The sequence below is a fragment of the Sinocyclocheilus anshuiensis genome, unplaced genomic scaffold, assembly GCF_001515605.1.
Source record: "Sinocyclocheilus anshuiensis isolate Anshui unplaced genomic scaffold, SAMN03320099.WGS_v1.1 scaffold213, whole genome shotgun sequence".
Lineage (NCBI taxonomy): Eukaryota > Metazoa > Chordata > Actinopteri > Cypriniformes > Cyprinidae > Sinocyclocheilus > Sinocyclocheilus anshuiensis.
Window position 1 is genome coordinate 562,992 of NW_015540860.1, and position 21,567 is coordinate 584,558.

General features: G+C 36.2%; 2 protein-coding genes across 4 annotated transcripts in view; one reads left to right on the top strand and one right to left on the bottom strand.

The window, feature by feature from the left end:
* The window catches only part of LOC107687963 (uncharacterized), a 45,677-nt gene extending 30,595 nt beyond the window's left edge, over positions 1–15,082 (top strand). For both annotated transcript variants that reach the window (XM_016485470.1, XM_016485471.1), the window contains exons 7-13: positions 5,730–5,845; positions 8,489–8,642; positions 9,316–9,484; positions 9,657–9,796; positions 11,614–11,750; positions 11,869–11,958; positions 13,528–15,082. In XM_016485470.1, the coding sequence (XP_016340956.1) occupies positions 5,730–5,845; positions 8,489–8,642; positions 9,316–9,484; positions 9,657–9,796; positions 11,614–11,750; positions 11,869–11,950 (798 nt within the window). In that variant the 3' untranslated portion in view covers positions 11,951–11,958; positions 13,528–15,082. The remainder of the gene's footprint in view (positions 1–5,729; positions 5,846–8,488; positions 8,643–9,315; positions 9,485–9,656; positions 9,797–11,613; positions 11,751–11,868; positions 11,959–13,527) is intronic.
* A 2,326-nt stretch (positions 15,083–17,408) lies between these two features.
* LOC107687964 (beta-crystallin B2-like) lies at positions 17,409–20,031 on the bottom strand. 2 transcript variants are annotated; one of them, XM_016485473.1, is made up of 6 exons: positions 19,927–20,031; positions 19,635–19,722; positions 19,418–19,518; positions 18,334–18,466; positions 17,864–18,006; positions 17,409–17,720 (listed from the first exon to the last, which is right to left on the bottom strand). In XM_016485473.1, exons 2-6 carry the CDS (start codon positions 19,695–19,697, stop codon positions 17,552–17,554), a joined length of 609 nt encoding a protein of 202 aa, XP_016340959.1. In that variant the 5' UTR covers positions 19,698–19,722; positions 19,927–20,031; the 3' UTR covers positions 17,409–17,551. The 2 variants fall into 2 exon arrangements, with proteins under 2 accessions (XP_016340959.1, XP_016340958.1); XM_016485472.1 differs by having other exon boundaries at positions 17,510–17,720; positions 19,418–19,536.
* Positions 20,032–21,567: the final 1,536 nt, after the last annotated feature.

The following is a 21,567-nucleotide window of genomic DNA, read 5'->3' on the forward strand; positions in this document are numbered from 1 at the left end:
TTTAACCCAACAGTTGGGTTAGTCCATATTTGACCCAACATTGGGTTGAAACAACCCAGCATTTTTTAGAGCGAATGTTTTTTTTTTATTTGTTCTTTTTTTTACTTAACACAAAGATTAAGAGAAGCTTTGTCATACCGTTTCTAGCATTAGCCTGCATACAAGCAACCATTTAATTACCTCAGTATGGTACTTAAAAAAAAATACCACAGTTTTGGTCAAAATACCCAAAATTGCTGCAAAAAATGCAATTAAATCTACTTGAAACAGTGCAAGTATAACCATCCTGTCATTTAATCTTCATCTGATGATAGTGGTGACTTGGTATTATTTACCACAGTTTTATTATATTAACAGTAAGTGCAGTAACTATGGTATTTTGGTGGCAACTAAAGGTTACTCTGGTAATACTAGAGGTTCATATTCTGTTGACTCTTGCAGTTACTATCATAGAGCTGTCTGAATCAGTGTGCTCTCTTGTTATTGAGCTGTACATACAGACATCTGTTTCTTTTGTCTGCCCCAGCATGTGATTATGACTAAGGGTCAACTGAAATGTTTTTTTTAGTAGCCAGTGCTGGTACTGATATCTACAGACCAGGGCGGGCTAATTGTTAATATAAAATACGTTATATAATATAAATAAAATATAATAGAAAATAGATTAGTGAAGCCAAATGTACACAAAATTGATAAAATGGAATTAACTACATTTATTTATATACAAATTACATTTTATATGGGCTAGGGTTTGATTTCTGTATTTATAATTAGCATTATTTAAAAAAAAAAAAAATGATTTTACGACTACGTGTGAACTTGGCGCAACAAATCTAGTTCAACAGCTGAGGCAACACCACAAAGAGCTCTATGACCAATGCATGGCAAAAAAAAAATCCCTGGACACGGGATTTTTTTTCTTCTGCCATATGTCTGTTCTAGAGACATTTTGTTAAATCGCGATAGGTTTTTTTTTGTCCATATCGCACAGCCCTAGTCCTCATATAGAAAGCTAAATGCGTGTGTGTGTGAGAGATGAGCTGTTTGTCAGGTGGGAGCGCTGCTCTGATGTTGTCCGGTCTGATTCTCACTGCTTTCTCTCTCTCTGTGTGTGTGTGTGTGTGTGTGTGTGTGTGAGAGAGAGAGATGAGCAGTTTGTCAGGTGGGAGCGCTGCTCTGATGTTGTCCGGTCTGATTCTCACTGCTCTCTGTTGCCTGTTACTCTTCCTGACAGGAAAGGAAGCTGATGAATGACATGCTGTGCTGTTTTCTCTAATGCAAAAAGCCTCAACACACACTCTCCCTCTCATTCGGTCACTTACACACACACACACGCACACACACATGTTGTGTTTCCATGTTTTATGGGGACATTCCATAGGCGTAATGTTTTTTATACTGTACAAACTGTATGTGCTATTGCCCTACACCAACCCTACCCCTAAACCTACCCCTTACAGGAAACTTTGTGCATTTTTACTTTCTCAAAAAACTCATTCTGTATGATTTATAAGCTTGGTTCCTTATGGGGACCTCAAAAATGTCCCCACAAGGTCAAAATCTACTAGTATTACTATCCTTGTGGGGACATTTGGTCCCCATAACGTGATAAATACCAGGTACACACACACACGCACACACACACACACACACACACACACACACAGTCTCTCTCATTGATACTAGTGACTTAATGCTCAGGTCGATACCCGTTGTCTTAAATTTAGAATTTTGCTCTTCTGACTATGTGTTTAAGAATTGTCTCAGTTTTTAGCTAGTTCCATTTTCCAGCCATAAACAAATGTGCATTTAAAGTGACTTGGCCACACCCCATAGGATGTTGAATTCGAATGGCAGGAAGAGGAATTTACAGTGAATCAAAGAAAGTCACACATCAGAGGAACTTCATTAGTCCACCACAACAAATCGCTTGTTCTGTTAAAGGTGTCCGTGGTGTAAACCTGTTTCTTCTTGTTTGGCTACATTTTGAAAGTAAATTAAAGCATTCTGGGTGCTTTAAGCATTCTTCCACTATGGTTGATATTAGGGGTGTGCGATATATATCGTCTGCGATAATATCGTAATTGTTGTTTTAATGATGTGCGATTTGACATTATCAAGTATTTTGCAAAAAACCTTTTAAAACACCCACAGAGTGCACGCATGCATTACATGAAGTCTAGACTAGTGCGCATTTAGAGTGTGTTCTTTCACGGCATGATTCTAATAAAATGCATTTACAATGATCACAAAATTCAAGATATGGAGACAGAAAGTGTATATATTTATATCATTTCATATAGTTGATCAATACCACACAGAGAGTGCCGTTTTGTCCTCAAAATTACCATGATTACAAATGTAATATTGATTTTTTTACAACAGTTAAAAAAAACAAGAAGTTAATTAAGAGACTTGCGTTTTAGACACCATATTTTCTATTTGTTGCTATTTCGACAACAAAAATCATTCCAAATACAGCCACAACGCTGTTTTGCGTGTCTGAGCAACATGACGTTTCTTTCCTGAATGAATCAACCGTTTAAATGATTCGGTTCAATCGCAATGACTCACTTATTACCAGTGACTTGCTGCCACCTACTGGCGGTTTTAATCTCACATTCAGTGTATCTTTTATTATTTAAATAATTTCAAACGTTTTATGTTTAATATATCAAAACATTATTTATGCATTTGTAATTGCAGGTTAAATGCATTCATGTCTTGATTAAACAGTGTGTAAACACATCTAAATGCCACTTCAGATTCTGTGTTTCCTCTGCATTGCAAAGATGAATTTTATTTATACTGATTTCATTTGCTTGGTAACAGCCCACATATCGTATTATTCTAATTCACTAAATAAAAAATGTAAGAATTTGACTCAAAAGATAATGCACACTTTTAGAAAAATGGCTTTATATAGGTAAAAATGCCCATAAAAGGTAAAAATTAGGGATGCAACGATACCGATACTGATATCGGTATCGGGCCCGATACTGGTCTCCTGTACTCGTACTCGTTAAAATGCCCCGATACCAAACGCCGATACCACACAGCATGTGTTAAGCGCCATATTCAAACAAAGAAACACCGACAACAGAACAACAGAAAGGAGTATCGGGCGAGTACTGGAAAAAGTAGTATTGGTGCATCCCTAGTAAAAATCAATTTTAACTTATTGGGAAAGATTAATTTCAATCAGTGTGAACTGACCACCACACAGAATATGAAGAACATCAAAAACTTTAGGAGTCAGCTGTCCACAGTAGTCCTTAGGATACCAGCACAATAACACACTCAGCAAAATATCGTCTAATTATCGTTATCGATAAATTCCAAGAAAATATTGAGATATTATTTTTTGTCAATATCACACACCCCTAGTTGATATGAATATATATGATGTATGTCTGTATGCAAATATTAAATGCAAATTGTTATAGGTAGCATTAGCAATTTACCCATTGATTGTTAATATCATCTAATGCTTTTATAAATAACGTTTACTAACAAGTAACATTACATACTAGGGTGTTGTTATTGTTAAATAAAACTATTAAAACTATGTATTTTTTATTGAAATAAAGCTGAAGTAAATAAAGCAGTAGATGGAAAAACTTAAGAAAATTAGATACGTTGTCTTTGCAATAAACTGAAATAAGATACATTTAAGTTGAAGTACTAAAATGACAAAAAATATAGCCAAAATAAAATTAAGGTTAATATTAATATTAATAAGATACATAAGTATGCACATGAAACAATAAAATTACTAAAACTAGAACTAAAATTAAAATGAAAACTGAAAATATAAAAAAAACCGAGTTAAAAATATTAATAAATACTATAACAGTATATAAATGATATTAAAATAACACAAGTATATGTACTAATATTAAGGTAATTATTGGTTTTAATTTATTATTAAAAACTACCTTAAAGGTGACATATCATGAAAATCTGACTTAGTGCTATAAAAGTGCTATAATCAGGTCCCTGGTGCATCTACCAACCAAGGAAATGTGAAAAAGATTAACCCAATCACTTTGTTTTGGTAAGCCTTTTTCTGCAAGCGTCTATTACATATTGTAAAAAGGGGCATAATATGTCACCTTTAAAACTTTTTATTTGAATTATACAAATCTTCATATTCATATTCCTCGTATTCAGGAATTGATTTGAACTTCTTAAAGGGTTCTCAGTTCAGTTCTGATTGGCACAAGCCCCTGACAGTCACATACACAGTGCTCACATTTAGTTCTGCTTGTGATCAGGGAGCTGATGACTCTCTGTGTGTGTGTTAGATACACTCTACCCTCTGTAGTCTCCTCATTAAAAGAGGCACGGTTGAGTGGATGCGCTCACCAGTTCAACCAGTAGATTTCTATGAGGTCATTGCAGTACTTTCATGGGAGTCTCACCAGTATGTACCTATGTTCCTATTTTCCCTGTCATTCATTTTCACTGTCACACTAACAGTTTTTGTGACTCTGCTTCTGGTTTATTTGCAAATAATTTCCTATACATTATATTACATTACTGCCAGATATATCAGCAGATGCCCGGTTATGACACCAGGATGCCAGTTTAATGTTGTTTCTTGTTACAGGATGGTGAACCGGTGCTGACAGGGTTTGTAGTTGAAATGTTATCAGGGCCTGCTGTTCTGTTCTGTGATACACACAAGATAGTTTTATGCCCCGCTGGGCGGATTGCATCTTTTCACTCAGTGATTGGCTAATGTCCAGCTCTAGTGCTGTGATGTCACACTTAAAGGGAGTGGCTGGGTTTGTGACTGGGTTGTTCGGTGTGAGATTTAGCTTCGCCTGGTGGTTGTTTAGAGTGCTGCAGGGTGATTAAACTCCCTCTCCATCTTCATTCATGCCTTTCCACAGGTAGAAGCATCATGCCCATTCAGAAAAACCCATGGTGATCACTTACTGTCAAGTTCACTTCCAGTACTTTTTGCTTTATTAAACAAAATGCCTAGATATTAAACAGTTTGTTTTATATACTACCATTCAAAAGTTTGGAGTTAATAAGATTTTTTTTTAAAAGTGACAAACTTTTACATTCTCTCTCTCTCTCTCTCTCTCTCCCTCTCTCTCTATATATATATGCATATACTTTTTTTTATATAAATGCTGTTCTTTTTAAATTTCTGTTCATCAAATAATCTGGAAATGATTTATCAAGGTTTCCACAAAAATGTTAGGCAGCACAACGTTTTCAGCATTGATTATAATAAAAACAGTGTTCCTTGAGCAGCATATTAGAATGATTTCTAAAGTATCATGTGACATTGAAGACTGGAATCATGATGCAGAAGATTCAGCTTTATCATCACATAAATAAATTATAATAAAATGCATTAAAATAGAAAACAGTTGTTAGAAAACTTTGAAAATATTACTTCATAATATTACTGTTTTACTGTATTTTTGGTCTTGGTGAACATAAGAGGCTTCTTTAAGAAAAAAAAATCTTACTGAGCCCAAACGTTTGAAAGGTGGTGTGTTATTTCAGGATTTGAACACAGGCCTCCATGGATACTAAACACAAACAGTTGAATGAAATTAAATTACCACTGTTGTTTTTTTTCTTTGGTAATTTCCTGTCTTGTCAACTCATCAGCCACTGTTACTCCCTCAAAACAAGACATCCCTGTGTGAAATTATATTAATTTAGTAGCTTTTTTCTTTTCTTTTTCTTTCTTCTCTCTACAGGAGCTGGTAAAGCAGTGTGGTAGTGGACCGGAGGAGAATAAAGATACAGACAATCTGGTGCAGGAGACCGACAGTCAGTATGGCACATGGGAGACAGGACTCCACACAGATGACAGGTGAACACATGCCTCCCAAAACCATATAAAATCATTAAACAACTGTCTATGTCCTCAAACGAACGTATACACTATACCTGAATGACTCCAAATTATCCTCAGTAACTGTTTGTAACTCAACACCAGGATCAGTTGCATCTTTTGAGTGGGTCATCTGTAACGGAGTTCATGGACAGACACACAGACAGACTGGGCTTGTCAGAGAGGTTTGGTTACAGCAGTGACTAATGCAAGGGATTCAGATGAAACGAGAGCTGATATACAGTAATCATTGGGTTGGATGGGTTGTATCTGTGCCCTCAAATGATCTTTGGATGGGTGGATATGTGTTGCCTATTAACAGGGATGTCGCAAAGGGGCGATGTAGCCGCTCAGTACTCACAGTTGGCCGGTAACTTTATTAGGAACTGCCAAATTATACATGGTTTAAATTCAATTATATGAACGGGAGTCTGACCAGCACTCATGTAGGCCTAAATGACGTGTGCAAATCAAATTAAAATCAATGGGCTACTAACCATCTGCAATTAAAGTGGTGATGTAACAGAAGTAGCGACAGATCTATTATTCCGTATTTTGCCATACATCCGAGTATAACGGATTATTGAAAAAGAAAAAATTGGAGGGTGGGAACTTGGTTGTATTGGAGGAAGATCTGAATGCGTAGTTGATTGTATGGATCGTATTGTACGTTTAAAGTCTAGCATACATCGCCAGAGAGAACTCTGCAACCCAAGCTCATGAAAATACGTGCCTCTATGTACATTCCTGCAACACTGTAATTACATACCTTACTGCATGTTTTGCGGCAGTTTCAAAGTGAAATGTCCAGAGAGTGGCACTAAAACACACTTTCAATATGTGACGGTCGCATGTTTTTATTACATTGGTACAGACACGTATTGCTGCGTTTTTATTATACTGCTTGAGGTATGTATTGTGGCTGTTCAGTATTCAAATATCCGGGGAGTGTCACTAAAAGTTAATGCTCTTATCATGATGGAAATATCCCCTACACCAAACCCAAACCTAAACTTGCCCAATAGTGTTAAAAAATGCAAAAGTGATATAAAAATGCATTTGTTGATGCAGCCGTGATATTTTAACTTCCTTATGCGGATTTGATCTGTTTTGTCGAACTGTAGTTTCACGGGATTCGTACTGGAGCTCTTCATCACTCAAGTGCAACGCCATATTGTGTGAGCTACCGAGCAAACCTAATGAATTAGAAAACTCATGTATATGAAGCTGTATATGTAACGACAACATTCAAAAGTATCAGTTTTCAAATCGCACAGGATGTTAAAATTGTTTTGAAGCCATAACATAATGTTCTGCAAGTAATTGTGTGAAAATAAGGCTTTATTAATCAAATCTCTGCACCTGTAAATCATACTTTGTGTGAAAAGGAATAAAAGTTGTCAGAGTTTTACTGCCTCTAGTGTTCATTTAAATTGGAAACTTCAGTGAATCGTACACATAGGTACGTTTTTTTGCAGTTTTGCAGAAATGTATATAGAGGCACGTATTTCCAATGAGCCTATGTTAAGCAGTGTTAATTTCGTTGACAAATAATTTTCATCAACGACATTTTTTTCACCGACGTAGGGATGTAACGATTAACCGCGAGCCGGTTGAAAATCGATTCAAATATGTGACTATTCAAATCGGTTGAAATGCTAAACAAATCGTGATTCATTTAGGTGTAGGAGTTTATATGAATGCATGTCTGAGGGGAACTTACTGTATTTAGAAAAGTTTAGATGGTATTTTTTCTTTTCATCTTGCCTCTGTATAATGCATATTAAAGTTCATAAGTGCATAAGAAGACCATGTTCTTGTTCTTTATGAGAAGTGTTTATATTTAATTTTAACATAAAGGCATGCTGTGTCACCGCAGTTAAATCGGTGTCTATCATGATAAAACCTTAATATCAAACCTATATAATGAGTTTGGAAATTTTAGAGAAATGCTTAGTAAATGCACTGTAACTAAACCCATTAGATTTTAGCCGACTAAATTTACTGTAGATTTAGTCGACTAAAACTAGACTAAAACTAAAAACTATTCAGATGACTAAAATATGACTAAAACTAAATGGCATTTTAGTCGAAAGACTATGACTAAAACTAAATAAAAATTTGCTGTCAAAATTAACACTTTGGAAGTCTGACATTTTAGCGGAAGATTAAGTTATGATGTTTTGATAAAAAATGACTTCCAAAATGTCAACACCCTTTAAACTACTTTTACTTTGGAGAAATGTTCCTCGCATAATATGAGGGAACAAATATGAGGAACAAAAATGGAAATTGTCTACGTTTTTGTGCTGCTGCTTCTTCTTCATCTAATGTTACAAGTGATCAAATTTAAATATGCAATTAAAAATATGATCATTAATAAATAATCAGAAATCTTAAGTTACATGAATATGTACACTGTAGTATTTCATATATTTATGCATAAATCTAGCTGCTTCATTTTTTCCAGTTCACTGGCCATACATTGGTGTGGTAAAAAAGCTCAGTTTGAACCTCATAGCAACCTAGATTTACTGTCATGTTTTTGCTTTCTTTCTACATTTTCTGCACAAATACAGACAACATATAAGTGTGTTCAAATATCTCTTTTCTTCTCCTCAGCCTCACTCCAGCTACACCTTCATCTGATGACAACCTCACCCCATCTCCACGGAAGCCCACCCCACCCCACACGGCCGAACAGCCCCTTCTCTTCGACACGCCAGATGGCTTGACCACATCTCCTCAAAAGCAGATAGAGCTCCCATTCCCAGAGGCCAGTCTTCACCCTTAAACCATAGGGATAGTTGGCCTAAAAATTAAAATTGTCATTATTTAATCACCCTCATGCTGTTCCAAACCCATAAGACTTGCGTCAAAGTCCATGACAGAAATGAACAGATTTAATTTAGACTTTTATTCATGGATTAAACCACTTAATTCATATGGATTACTTTTACAATGTCTTTATGAACTTTTTGAAGTGTCAAAGTTTTGGTGGAATGGACTTAAAGTGGGTTGACTGAAATCTCTCAGGTCTCACTAAAAGGATAGTTGATGCAAATTCTGGAAATTCTGTCATCATTTACTCACCCTCATGTCATTTCAAACCTGTTTGACTTTTTTCTGTGCAGCATAAAAGAACATATTTTGAAGAATGTCGGTAACCAAAACAATTTCAGTTCCCATTGACTTCCATTATATGGACAAGAAACACAATGAAAGTCAGTGGGAACTAAAACGGTTTGATTACCAACATTCTTTAAAATGTCTTTGGTGTTTCATAGAAAAAATAAAGTCATATAGGTTTGGAATGACATGAAGGCGAGTAAATGATGACACGTTTTCATTTTTTTGGAGAACAATTTCTATGAAGACTCTTAATTTGAACGCAAACACACAAAACTGTACATGGCATTTGTTTGACATGTCGCTGTCTTTGTCTGTAGACCCCCACAACACTGTTAGACTCTAGTGCACTACGTGCCAGGGTCAGCCTGAACAAGAAGAGCACTCGCAGAGCCCTGCCCTCTCGAGCCGCCCGTCACAGCGCCCTCTTATCACAAGTACCCGAGGGAACCGGAGCAGATGATGAATGGCACTATAAGGACTCAACAGGTATTACACACATCTTTGCAGTGAGACGCGTGTGTACCTGCACATCTTATCCCATGAGGTTGGGTTTATGAAGGTTGCAGGTCCTCTTTGGATCATAATTGTCTTTGTACTGTAGCGAAGTCAATAAAATCTAGTCCTCTGCACTCACTCCAGTCTTTCTCTCTGTATGTAGAGGAGAAGACGGGCTCTTCTAAGCAGGGTGAGGAGTCAGACTCTGAGGAGCAGGCCAAGGGAATTGAATCCTGTACTTCCTCCATGTCTCAGCCTCAGAGAGTGGCACTCTTCCCTGGCATGGACCCATCTGCTCTCAAGGTGAGGGGATTTTGGGGATTTTTTCCCACCAGTTTCCATTTCCATAACCTTGTAAAGCCTGACATATTAAATAATAGTCTGAAAAATCTAATTTTTGGAAATGGAACAGTTTATTGAAACTTTAGACAAAATCTGAAAGATTGTAATGTAAATCAGTGAGATACAGTATAACAGTCTTCAGGATCACATGATCCTTCAGAAATCATTCTAATATGTTGATTTATCATCAATGTTGGAAACAGTTGCGCTGCGTAATATTGTTTTGGAATCTGTGATACTTTTTTCAGGATTTTTTGATGAATAAAAAGTTAAACAGAACAGCATTTGTTCAAAATAGAAATCTTTTCTAACAATTAAAGTCTTTATTATCACTTTGTATTAATTTAACACATCCTTGCTGAATAAAAGTATTCATTTCTTTAAAAAAAGAAAAAAATGTACTGACCCAAAACGTTTTGAATTGTAGTGTAGTGTATATTGTTACAAAAGATTTATATTTAAAAAAAATGCTTTTTATTCATCAAAGAATCCTGAAAAAAATATAACAGGTTACAAACAAATATGAAGAAGCACAACTGTTTCCAACATTAATAATAAATCAGCATATTAGAATGATTTTTGAAGGATCATGTGACACTAAAGACTGGAGTAATGGCTGATGAAAATTCAGCTTTGATCACAGAAATAAATTACAGTTTAAAGTATATTAAAATAGAAAACCATTATTTTAAATTGCAATAATATGCCACAATATTACAGTTTTTTTTCTGTATTTTTAATCAAATAAATGCATCCTTGATGAGCAGAAGAAATGTCTTTAAAACATTAAAAATCTTACTGATCCCAAACTTTTGAGCGGTAGTGTATATATATATGTGTGTGTGTGTGTGTGTGTGTGTGTGTGTGTGTGTGTGTGTGTATATATATATACTGTATATATATATACATATGCATGCATGTATGTATGTATGTATGTGTGTATGTAAGTCAATAGACTAAAGGGAGGCAAGCCTCCGCTGTAAATTTACCTGTGGGTGTTGCCGTTAGACAGTGTTACTTTGCAAAAGCGAGTGACTTTTATACTTTTAATGACATATTTAGTAATATCTGCGTTTTTATTTTTGTAATATCAATTATTTTCTGATCCAGTTTTTTTGAGACACTGCCTCCCTTGCCTACTCTGAAGAAACACCCCTGATATACGTATATATCAGTTGTCACACTATATCTTCCAATAATGTCTTAGTAAGATGATATAATATGCTATAGAATGCAATGATGATTAAGAAATTTACAAATAAACATTCCTCAAAAAACCTGATGTATTATATTTGATACTCTCATTTTAACATTATAAAAAAAAAAAAAATAATACAAAATAATGTCAAGTAAACCAAAGTTGCTTTAGTCCAGTAAATAATCATCTTGAGATTTTACTAACAATATAGCATTTATTCTTACATTTACTTTATAAAAATCAGTAGAGATTTCACAGCAAAAAGGTGAATTCCATGACCTGAAGGTTATATTTATTACTTTTACTTAGTAAAACAGTATGAAGGCATGTAGAAAATTCAGTGAAGTTTTGATCATGTCGAAGACCGAAATTTGCATATCGAATATGATATACATGGCTACAGTTCATAACTTTTTATTAAGAAAAAAAATTAAAAAAAATAAATAAATCTTGGTGATTAAACACAAGCACCTTCCTAACAATGTTTGTTTTAGGTCTTACAGGCTAGAATTGTATGAATTTGTTTGGAAGCCGGTCATTTTGCAGCTTGTTTGACGTGAGATTCGGTCATTCATTTCAGGCTCAGCTAAAGAAGAGAGGAGAGTCAGACAATCAGACAGACGGCCCTTCACCCTCTCAGCTCTCACGCTCACCCAAATCTCCGTTCTTGCCTCGAGCCGCCCGTGTGCTGCCTCCTGCTGGCGGTAAAGAGAATGGGTGAGTGCTTTTAGGTCAATAGACATCAGGAAGTCTCCGAATTGTCTCTTGTTTGGCAGTACTGACCATTATGGTGTGGTATGTTTCTGATTTGTTTTCTCTCTTCATCCCCTCACAGAGAAGAGTCCTCACCTCAGTGGCTGAAAGAACTAAAGACTAAAAAACGTTTGAGTCAGTATGAAAACGACAGTACAGCCTGAACAAGCAGGTAAATGGTCTTATGTGTCTGTATGTGCAATTACATTATAACTAGGCTTGTCACAATTTCTGTAGTTGTTTGCAACAGCAGTGTTTTTTTTTAAACCAGTTTTGATACCATAGCTAAAACAATTTTACACTATTAAAAATGTTGAATATTAATTCAAATATTAACAAGTTTTTCCTTTTCTTTCTTTTTTTTTTTTTTTTAATCGCAAGCAATAGATCAAATAAAGATTCCTTTAAGGGCTTTGAATATTTGACAGCAACATTTAATGTTAAAGTAGAGTAATACAAATTATTCCCTACATGTTGGCTAAAAATGATTCCACTTAAATTATTGGCATGATTATTAGATACAATACATTCATGTAGGATAGTTCAGTCAAAAAAGAAAAATGTCCCTTTTCTTAGTTCCTAGAACTATTGGCGGAAGTTCCCGCTAAATGTATTTAGTTCTAGGAACTCCGTTTGGGGGAACTAGTTTAGCTCCTACTTCAGAGTAGGGTTTAAAACCGTTCTATAGGAACTACCAGTGACGTAAGTATACGCCGATTGGCCAAACGCATACGAAACACCAGCTACCCAACATTTTTAAAAATAGTTACTCCATGAACATGGAAAACAGTGCTAATGGCATTTAGCTACCTGTTGTCTGCAGCGTTGTGTTCTTTTCTCAGCCTCGATGATATGTAACACTGCAAGTTGTCATAGGAGATTTAGTCAGATTTTCATGCTTTTTCAATTGCGTAAATTGTGTGTTCACATTTCATCTCTGTTATCACGAAACCCACGACACACAACAAAAACAACTCCGATCACGACGTCCTCCATTCACCAGTTGTGAATAAAGATGTCGGGTAACACTTTATTTTAAGGTGTCCTTGTTACACGTTACATGTACTTTACTATTATAATAACAATAAATTATGCATAATTACATGCACGTAACCCTAAGCCAAACACTAATCCTAACCCTAACCATATAGTAAGTGCATGTAGTTAATTAATATTACTCAGTACTTAAATGTATAATTACACAGTAACAAGGACACTTTAAAATAAAGTGTAACAAGATGTCGCTGTTAGCTGCTTCAGAGTTCCTACTGCCAGTGCGAATGCAACAGGCAAACGGCCCGAGGGAGAAATCCCTTCTGAACCACCATGCTGGCTAGTTCCTAGAACTACGCGGTGTGAATGCCCTTCATATGACTTACGTTTTCTGTGAAACATAGCATTAAATAAGCCACCAGAACACAAATAAACAAATCAAGGTAATGGACCAAAATTTATCCATGATAATCAAGTTTTGCTTAAACAGTTCATGACCTTTTTGACCCCTTAAAAATACATAGTGTAAGGCATTTACATGACATATTGTCAGGTTAGTAAAGCATATTTTTTTGTGTTTGTATTAAAAGTCAGTAAGACATAATAAAGTTGTACTACTTGTATTGGAGGAAAATTGTTACTTGTATTGTTACTTATTGTTAATTATTACAGTCTCTTACTTCAGTGTAATGCTCCTGCTCATCTAACACAAACCCCATGTCCCATGTGTTTTCCCCCATCATCTCAGGATGCCTTATAACTGCAGTATCTGTAGCTGTAACTTGTGACAGAAGCCTTAACCTTTGACCTGGAGTTGACGGGAATTCTGCTGCTGCTGACTACAACATCATTCTGTTTCATTGGTTTTTCTGGCCTTCCTCTCCAGCCTGAGTCGTGTACATGTGCATGGTGCCTTTCTAAAAGATTTCTTACTGACATAAAGGGTGAAGCAGAGATCTGTGTGTGAAGTGTGTGTCCACGTATGCGTTGTCGAGTTTCTCTTCAGCTCTTCGTCACACGAGAGAATTATTTTTGCATAGAGCCACTTTAACCTCTAGCGAGCGAGAGATCATCCTTTATAGTGGAACTGTGGGACCACACGCACCTACGAGTAACCTGAAGTGCTTCATATAACTGGAGTATGATGTTGGTTTATTTTTACCCTTGTATGTTCATATTAGCACAGCTTTCATGCTGTTTGTTTGTTTGTTTGTCATATTCTCATTGTTTTTGTTCAGTTGATGGTTATAGGTATCAGTTGCACATGCATTTCCATAGGCGATCACAATTTTATTTCTAAACTTTAATAGTCGACAAATCAAAGCTGAGCTGTCTGTATAGAAAGTGTATTTAGTTATGATGAAATGTTAATCACAGAATGTTATATTTGTATTAATGTCGGTTTGAAAGGAAAATGGTACATTTTTAATTATCATGAGTTAAAATTCAAGAACAGCGGTCCCTGTATGTGTGTTGATGTGCGTGTGGAATCCTGTTTGGATGGGCCACTGAATGAATTTAGTTCATCATTTGTTTGCACATGTCTACACTCCTAATAACTCGTTTTTTTTTTTTGTTCAGATTTGAGACATTCAGACATGCAAAGGTCTGTGTGCTGCCTCAGTTTGTCTAGCTTTCACCGTTCCATCATATCCTCCATCATGTTTGAATCCATAATAATATCATGATTGGAAAAATTGCGCATGTACAATCAGTCATTTCCCTTTACGCTCTTCTTTTTATCCCAATACTTTACTTGCTTAAACAATGGGCCAAAAATGGTAATGGGAAATTGCACAATCAGCATATAAATCTGTTTTTCTTCCCTTATAAGATAATGAATTAATACAGAAGGGAAAAGTTTCATTTGTGTCCCTCACTCTTGGTTACACACGTCTTTGAGTTCTTCTCTTTTGTTTACTAGTTTGCTTAAGGGAAATTTGAAATGTCAAAGTACTGTAAACATTGTTCACATTACATTGCACACTTGTTACGGTATTTAAAAAAAAAAAAACCGCTGGGCCACTCCCACCTAACAAGCACTATTCACCTGTTAATGAACAGCGGTTCTGACCAGTAGTCACTTTTGTAACGCATGTGACTTCACACGTGACGTCAATGTTGTGATGTTGGTATGCTGACGGTATGTGAGTAATGTGTCCTACGTTTTTTTATTTTTTATTATCAGCTTCTTTTCATTGTCTGCCTATCGTTGTTATAGTCTGTTTAAGGGTAATTTGTCCTTTTTATTTTAAATTTGACTGTAAAGATGTTTATTGCACTGTTGTAATGCCAGTGTCTAATACTGTAAATTTGTAATAAAATTTACTAAAAAATATTTAAATTCCTTTCTTTTTAATAAAAGTGTGTTTTTCAGAGCTTTTAAGAAGATTTTTTTTATTGCAAGGCTATAAAGCCACTGGGAAGAGCTCGTCCGTTAACACCATCTTTGGCAGAAAACAGCTTTAATCAGAAAGTATAATTAAAACTCAATGTTAACATGCACATCATTTTCTTATAATAGTACATATTCTGATTAAAGCTTATTCTTAAAGACATTAACATGGTTCACAGCTATTGGAATATTCCTATTAAACATATAATCAGAATATTCCAAATAAACTAAGACATGCAAAGTCTGCTATTCTATTATGGAAATAATGGAGATGCTTGGTATTGAAATGTACTGTACATTACTGTTCAAAAGTTGAGGGTCAGAAACTTTTGTTTAGCAGGGATTCAATAAGGATCATGTGACACTGAAGATTGGTGCAATGGCTGCTAAAAATTCAGCTTTACCAGCACAGGAATAAATTATATTTTCAAATATATTATTATAGAAAATTATTTTAAAGGGGTGGTTGATTGCGATTTCACTTTTTTAACATTAGTTAGTGTCTAATGTTGCTGTTTGAGCATAAACAATATCTGCAAAGTTACCAAGCTGAAAGTTCAGTGCAAATGGAGATATCGTGTTTTAAAATTCTGGCAGTTTAATGCCTACAAAAACGACTGGTAGGGACTACAACGAGTTACTTCCCGGGTTCGTGACATCACAAACCCAGATAAACCCCGCCCTCAGGCAAAGTCAGCAAAGGGGGCGAGGCCATGCTGCGCTGCTTTAGAGAAGAGGAAGAGAAAACTAGAGGTGCACGTAAAAATCTGTTCATATATGAATCGCGATTCTGTCTTCTAACGATTCTAATGGATTAACAAGTTTCAAAATTAATGTTCTAAAGCAGCGGTTCTTAATACTGTTCCTCGTGTCCCCCTGCTCTGCATCTCTCTCTCTCTCTCTCTCTCTCATTCAGCTCAGCTCCAGCAATGAACTGTTACAATTATACTTATTTTCACATAGCTATGAGAAGCATTAAACATGGACGCGTGTGCAGTTGCCGTACTGTATTAAAGCTTTAATCAGGATAAAACTGTATATTAAAAGCTAACATAAGCAGTAGCATTTGCAAATAACAGCGTACCTAAAAGTATGAGACAAGAAACAAAAAACATAGGCCTACCATTAAAAGCCATGCTTGCACAGGTTCTGCACGATCCTCTTCAATAATATCCTCTGCGTCTCAATCGGGCTCAAACTGATTAAGTGATACTAACGATACAGTTGTTTACAATACAACCGGAGCACATGCCGCTGAGGTGAGGGGCGGGACGATTAGACACGCGCTAGTGAACCCCTTTAAATTGTAATAATTTACTGTTTTTACTATATTTTTGATCAAATAAATGCAGCATTTAATGAGACATATGAGAATAAGAGACTTTCAAAAACAGCAGGTATTAGCTTAGTTCTTGTAAAAAGTATTGATCTCAATTGGATTTCCTAGTTAAAAAATATGAACGTGCACTGTAAAAAATGACCGTGAATTTAACGGTAAAAGTGCTACAGCAAAAACCTGTTAAATGGTTAACGGTAAATTCCCCTACTATATGCGGTGAAAAACTGTATTGGACATTACATGTATTGGACATTAATTTTACGGTTTACATTTCAAACTTGATGTTTTTTTTTTTAAATAACTATGTTTCTTCTTAGTTTTTTCTTATCAGTTTTGTATATTAGGGTTGTGTGTTACACCTAATGTTGTTAAATGAATGTTTATTGCATTATTTCAGATTCATGTGTGTTACCATGATGGTGTTTATCGTTTGTGTGAATGACACTGTGCACCTTTTATATATGTTATTCTTTAAAAACTGCTTGTGATGGGCTTTGGTTCATCATGTGACTTTCTCATCACCACCTGCATTTCGTGGTTATCAGTGTATTACAAAGGTACAAAACAGATTTCAGTACTTCAATAGGTTGGTATATTAACATGATATCAGTTAATGAAATTACGGTATTTAACTGTAAATTTAAGTTAAAACCGTAAAACCTAAAACGTTGCTACAGTATTTTTTACGGTAAAATTCCGGCAACCGGTTTTGAATTGTGAATAATCTTGAATCTTGATATGATGCAAATTCAGATGTCAATTTCAAATGTAATACACCAAATCTAAAATATTAATTATGGATCAATTAATAGACTCAATCAGCTTTAGATTTCAAAAGGTCTAATACACTTATACAACAGTGAATGCCCAAATAAAAGCTCAAACATTCATAACGCAAAATCACTTACTTATTTCTCAGCAGTAGCAAATGAAATCACTGACACAACTGAAAGTCAAAGATAAGCATTCAGAGGTGAAGAGTAAGGAAAGGATGGGGCATTACAGAAGCTTTACGGTTTGAGGAGATGTGCTGGGAACTTAGGTGGAGGGATGGAAGGCCCCTCTTGGGTGATACTGCATGTCACGGATGCGCCTCACAGACTGGATGTGAGGCAGCACGGCCCCAAACTCAGAACACTCCTTAAATTCTCCTTTCTCAAACAAGTACTGGTAGCCTCTGTATCCTGGGTACTGATAGCCCACCCAGCTGGAACCAAGATAACAACAAGAAATTAACTAAAACAATTACTATGCAGGAGAACATTTAAAGGTTAGCCTGGAAAGTGTCAGAAATTGTCTTAAATGTGAGTTCACTGTACTCGTGTCAGCGTTTTTTGAGGTGTTACTCACGTGCCACTCTGCACACGAACTGAAGAGACTTTCTCATGGTATCCATGAGCGTGGAAGCTGGGAACATCATCATCTATGATCTCAATCTTCTTCCCAGCGAAGCTTGGGTTCTCATAGAGTACGATCTTGTGTCCCTGGCTATCCTGCGTGCATAGGAAGTGTAGAACAGAATATTAATAGCCCCTCTTTGGGACATATTAATTAATATACACATTTGGACACACTTGACTCAAAACGTTTTATCATATGATGGTTGAGAGAATGTCTAGAGGACATTGAAGAAGCTAAATTATTACTTAGTTTTCCTTTGTCACTATATAATTTCCATAATTCAATTTTATAAATTTGATGATGACAATACTATTATTTTCATATATGTAAAAGAGTCATAATTAAGCATGAATCCAAACTTTTGACTGGTACTGTATATATTAGACAATTTTATAATCCTGGAGATAGCTGTTAGTTACCACTTTGATGGGGCGGAAGGCGACGATGCAGTCACTGCATCTGCTGTTGGTCCAAGCGTCCCAGCGAGGATACTCACCCTTCTCAAACACATACTGTTCCCCCTTACAGCCGGGCTGCTCGTATCCCACCCACCTGGAACAAAAGGTGGACAAGTCTTTGTCATACTTTCTTGCTCATTCACTTTTCTTTACATAATAGTTCTCCAATCTGATCAGACCAAGAAAACTGACATAACAGTCCATCAAGAACTGATACATTTCACGGTTTGTATCAGTCCACTTGTCTGTGTTGACAGATTTCCAGAAAAGAGTAGTGAGTGGTATGGAGTTGTTTCACTGTGTCTGAAACAGGGTTGCCAGATCTGTGTAATAATCGAATTGGCTAATAAAATATGTACTCCCATACCTAAAAAATATATATTTACCGTCACAATTATGCATTATAATTTCAACTGTTTAGTAGTAATGACAACTAGTGAACAAAATCCTTTGGTGGGGAGGCAATCCTAATTTTTTAACTATTTGAAAATAGACCTTTTGCAGTTTATAGTCTAAAATAAAAATTTCAAGATATAACAGATAAAAAAGATAGGAATTATATGGAAAATGCTTCTACAGTATACACAACATATTATAGCCTACTTATTTATTTGCTAGCAACAACCCCTGGAGAGAGTTGCCAGTGCCACTTCCTCACAAAATCCCCTCATTACCTCATCAACTAGAGTTTTTATCATTGTCAGCATATAAATTGTATTATAATGTGTATTGTGTATACTAATGTTTCTCACAGTCCATTACGCGTTTCTGTAGTGAAATGTAAAACCCGGGCTGGAATCTTTGAGCTGTCGCTCCGGTCCACTCACACATTCAAATCCATTTCGTGTGTTGCTTGACATCAAGCAAAGCCTGAAGCTGTCGCTTCTTTTAGAATTGTTATCCTTGGCAGAGGGACAAAATATCCGTACAAATTAAACAATTTATGTCTGAAACGTAAGTTATTCAATATTAACTTCTTGTTTGTTGAATGCAACGCAATATTACCCCCGCAAACGTGCTATTTTCCCCTCACACACAAACTCACGGTCCACACAGCACCAGTATTGAGCCCACTTTCGTCACGTCCGCCTCTTGGATGTTGTTACACGGCCCAGTCAGCTCATGACAGCGGCCTTGAAAGTTTTCCTGTTCGTAGATGACCAACTATAGAACAAAAGACGGGAGAGAAAGTATTAAGGCAGATAAGCGGGAGTAACGGATAAGTTACGCACACCACTCATACTCCGGGAACGTGTTTGTACCTTGAAGTTACTGGCAACTGGTTGTTTTTGCTTGGTTGCAGGGTTCTGGTGATCAGTTGCCATAGTGAACCAGGATGGGTGTGATGAGCTTTGTTCAGAGATAACATTAGGAATAAAATAGGAAGCAAACAATAATTATTAGTGTCAGTTGTGTAGATATTTAAATATTGCAAAAGCATAAGAGTGCATGACTGACAAGGTTGAGTTGTTAAATTTCACATTTAAGTAGCTAAAATATATGAAAATGAAAAGAGCACAAACTTTAATAATTTTTTAAAAAGCAATTTCTTACCAGCTCCGGGATGTGCCAGTCGCTGTGGGGTGGCATCAGTGGCTCAATATATACCACAAGCTCAGGGGCGGAAACACTGCCAAAACATGTCTCTGTCCAGAACACGCTCACAGTCAGGTCCTAATAGGCTGACCAGCTGGCACTGGGAGGGCTGAAGAAGTACCAGCCAAACATCCTCACCCTGGCCATCCTACCCGCCCTTTTCTTTTGATACCCCACAAAGTTATTTCATTAGTTGTCAGTTTATGCCCAGCCACGCTTTGTTCCATATCCCATGATTCAGCACAACCTGTGCCAAGAGTCCAGGACCTACAACAAGAGTGAACAACTCTGGATGTGGAACTGAAAGAGAGAGGCTGATGCATCTTTGCTGTTCACAATTACTCTGAACCCTGTGAGATTTCAGAAACATCTTAGTTTGTCACTAAATATGTTTCACAATCATAATCAATATTGATTATGTTTTTCATCAATGATGTATTGTTTGAGGAACATGCTGACTTGGAGAGTCACCTTGCTGTTACCATAGGCATTGCATCACTTATAAACTGTTTTACAGGATAAGCACAAAAATGTTTTAAACCAAAAAAATACAACAAATTAACTGAAAATATAGCCGTTAAGTTATATAAGACATTAAGCAGACTTAAACATTAAAGAGACAATACAATATAAGTAGGTGTGAATAAAACAAAAATGACTCGGATTACATATTGATAAATGCACATCTATTTTGACAGGTTTTTTAATTCGGTTTAAAAAGAGAAAATAGACTTTCTAGAAGATCTGATATCCCAGTCAACAATGCTTATACGGGCCTTCACTGTAAAGGCAGTTGCTCTCAACCAGGGGCCTCAGCAAACCTCCAAGGGGAACACATGAACACATTCAGCTCCTGGAATCCTGAAATGTAATGATTTTAATTATAATTAATTTGGTTACTTTTTTAACACACAAACTAGGAGTTCCCATAAATTAAAGTAATTTTAAGAATGGGGGCATTTGAATATTGTTGTGGACAGTTGTAGGCTTGTAGACTTGCATGTTTACACTAAATCTTGGACCATCAAGCAGCTGTAACTGCAGGGCTTAGCAGTTTTATTTATTTAACACATTTGAACAATGTTCTTTAGACATTTTATGAAAGACCATAGTCACCAAAGACCAACATGTGTGCACTGAACAGTAGCCTATCTTTTTACCTGAGCTGCAATAACAATTAAAATATTCAAAATAGTTTCAATACTTTGGATGGAATCAGTATTTGGCCCTTGAGATCCACTGTGTGGCACAATTTAGCTCCAACCTCTTAATCAAACATACCTGCTTGTAATTCTGAAGACTTTGGTTAGATTTTTCAGATGTGTTTGATTAGAGTTGGAGCTAAACTAGGGTGACCATACGTGCCATTTTCCCAGGACACGTCCTGGCCAGCATTTTGAAAGCATAAGGAACCGTCTGTATGGTATTTTGATGTCATACACCGATCGGTCTGCACATGCAAACAAAGCCAAAACCTAGATATTTTAGGCAATATAGAAATCCTGGCCAGGACGCGTCCTGGGAAAATGGCACGTATGGTCACCCTAAGCTAAACTCTGCAGGACAGTGCACCTTGAGGGCCAAAGTTGCCCATAGAAA

Coding starts and splice junctions, on each gene's coding strand:
- LOC107687964 (XM_016485472.1), bottom strand. CDS start 19,697: ATGGCAACTGATCACCAGAACCCTGCAACCAAGCAAAAACAACCAGTT. Junction 18,467..19,417: donor ATACTGGTGCTGTGTGGACC/GTGAGTTTGTGT, acceptor CTTTTGTTCCAG/GTGGGTGGGATACGAGCAGC. Junction 17,721..17,863: donor GTTCGTGTGCAGAGTGGCAC/GTGAGTAACACC, acceptor TCTTGGTTCCAG/CTGGGTGGGCTATCAGTACC.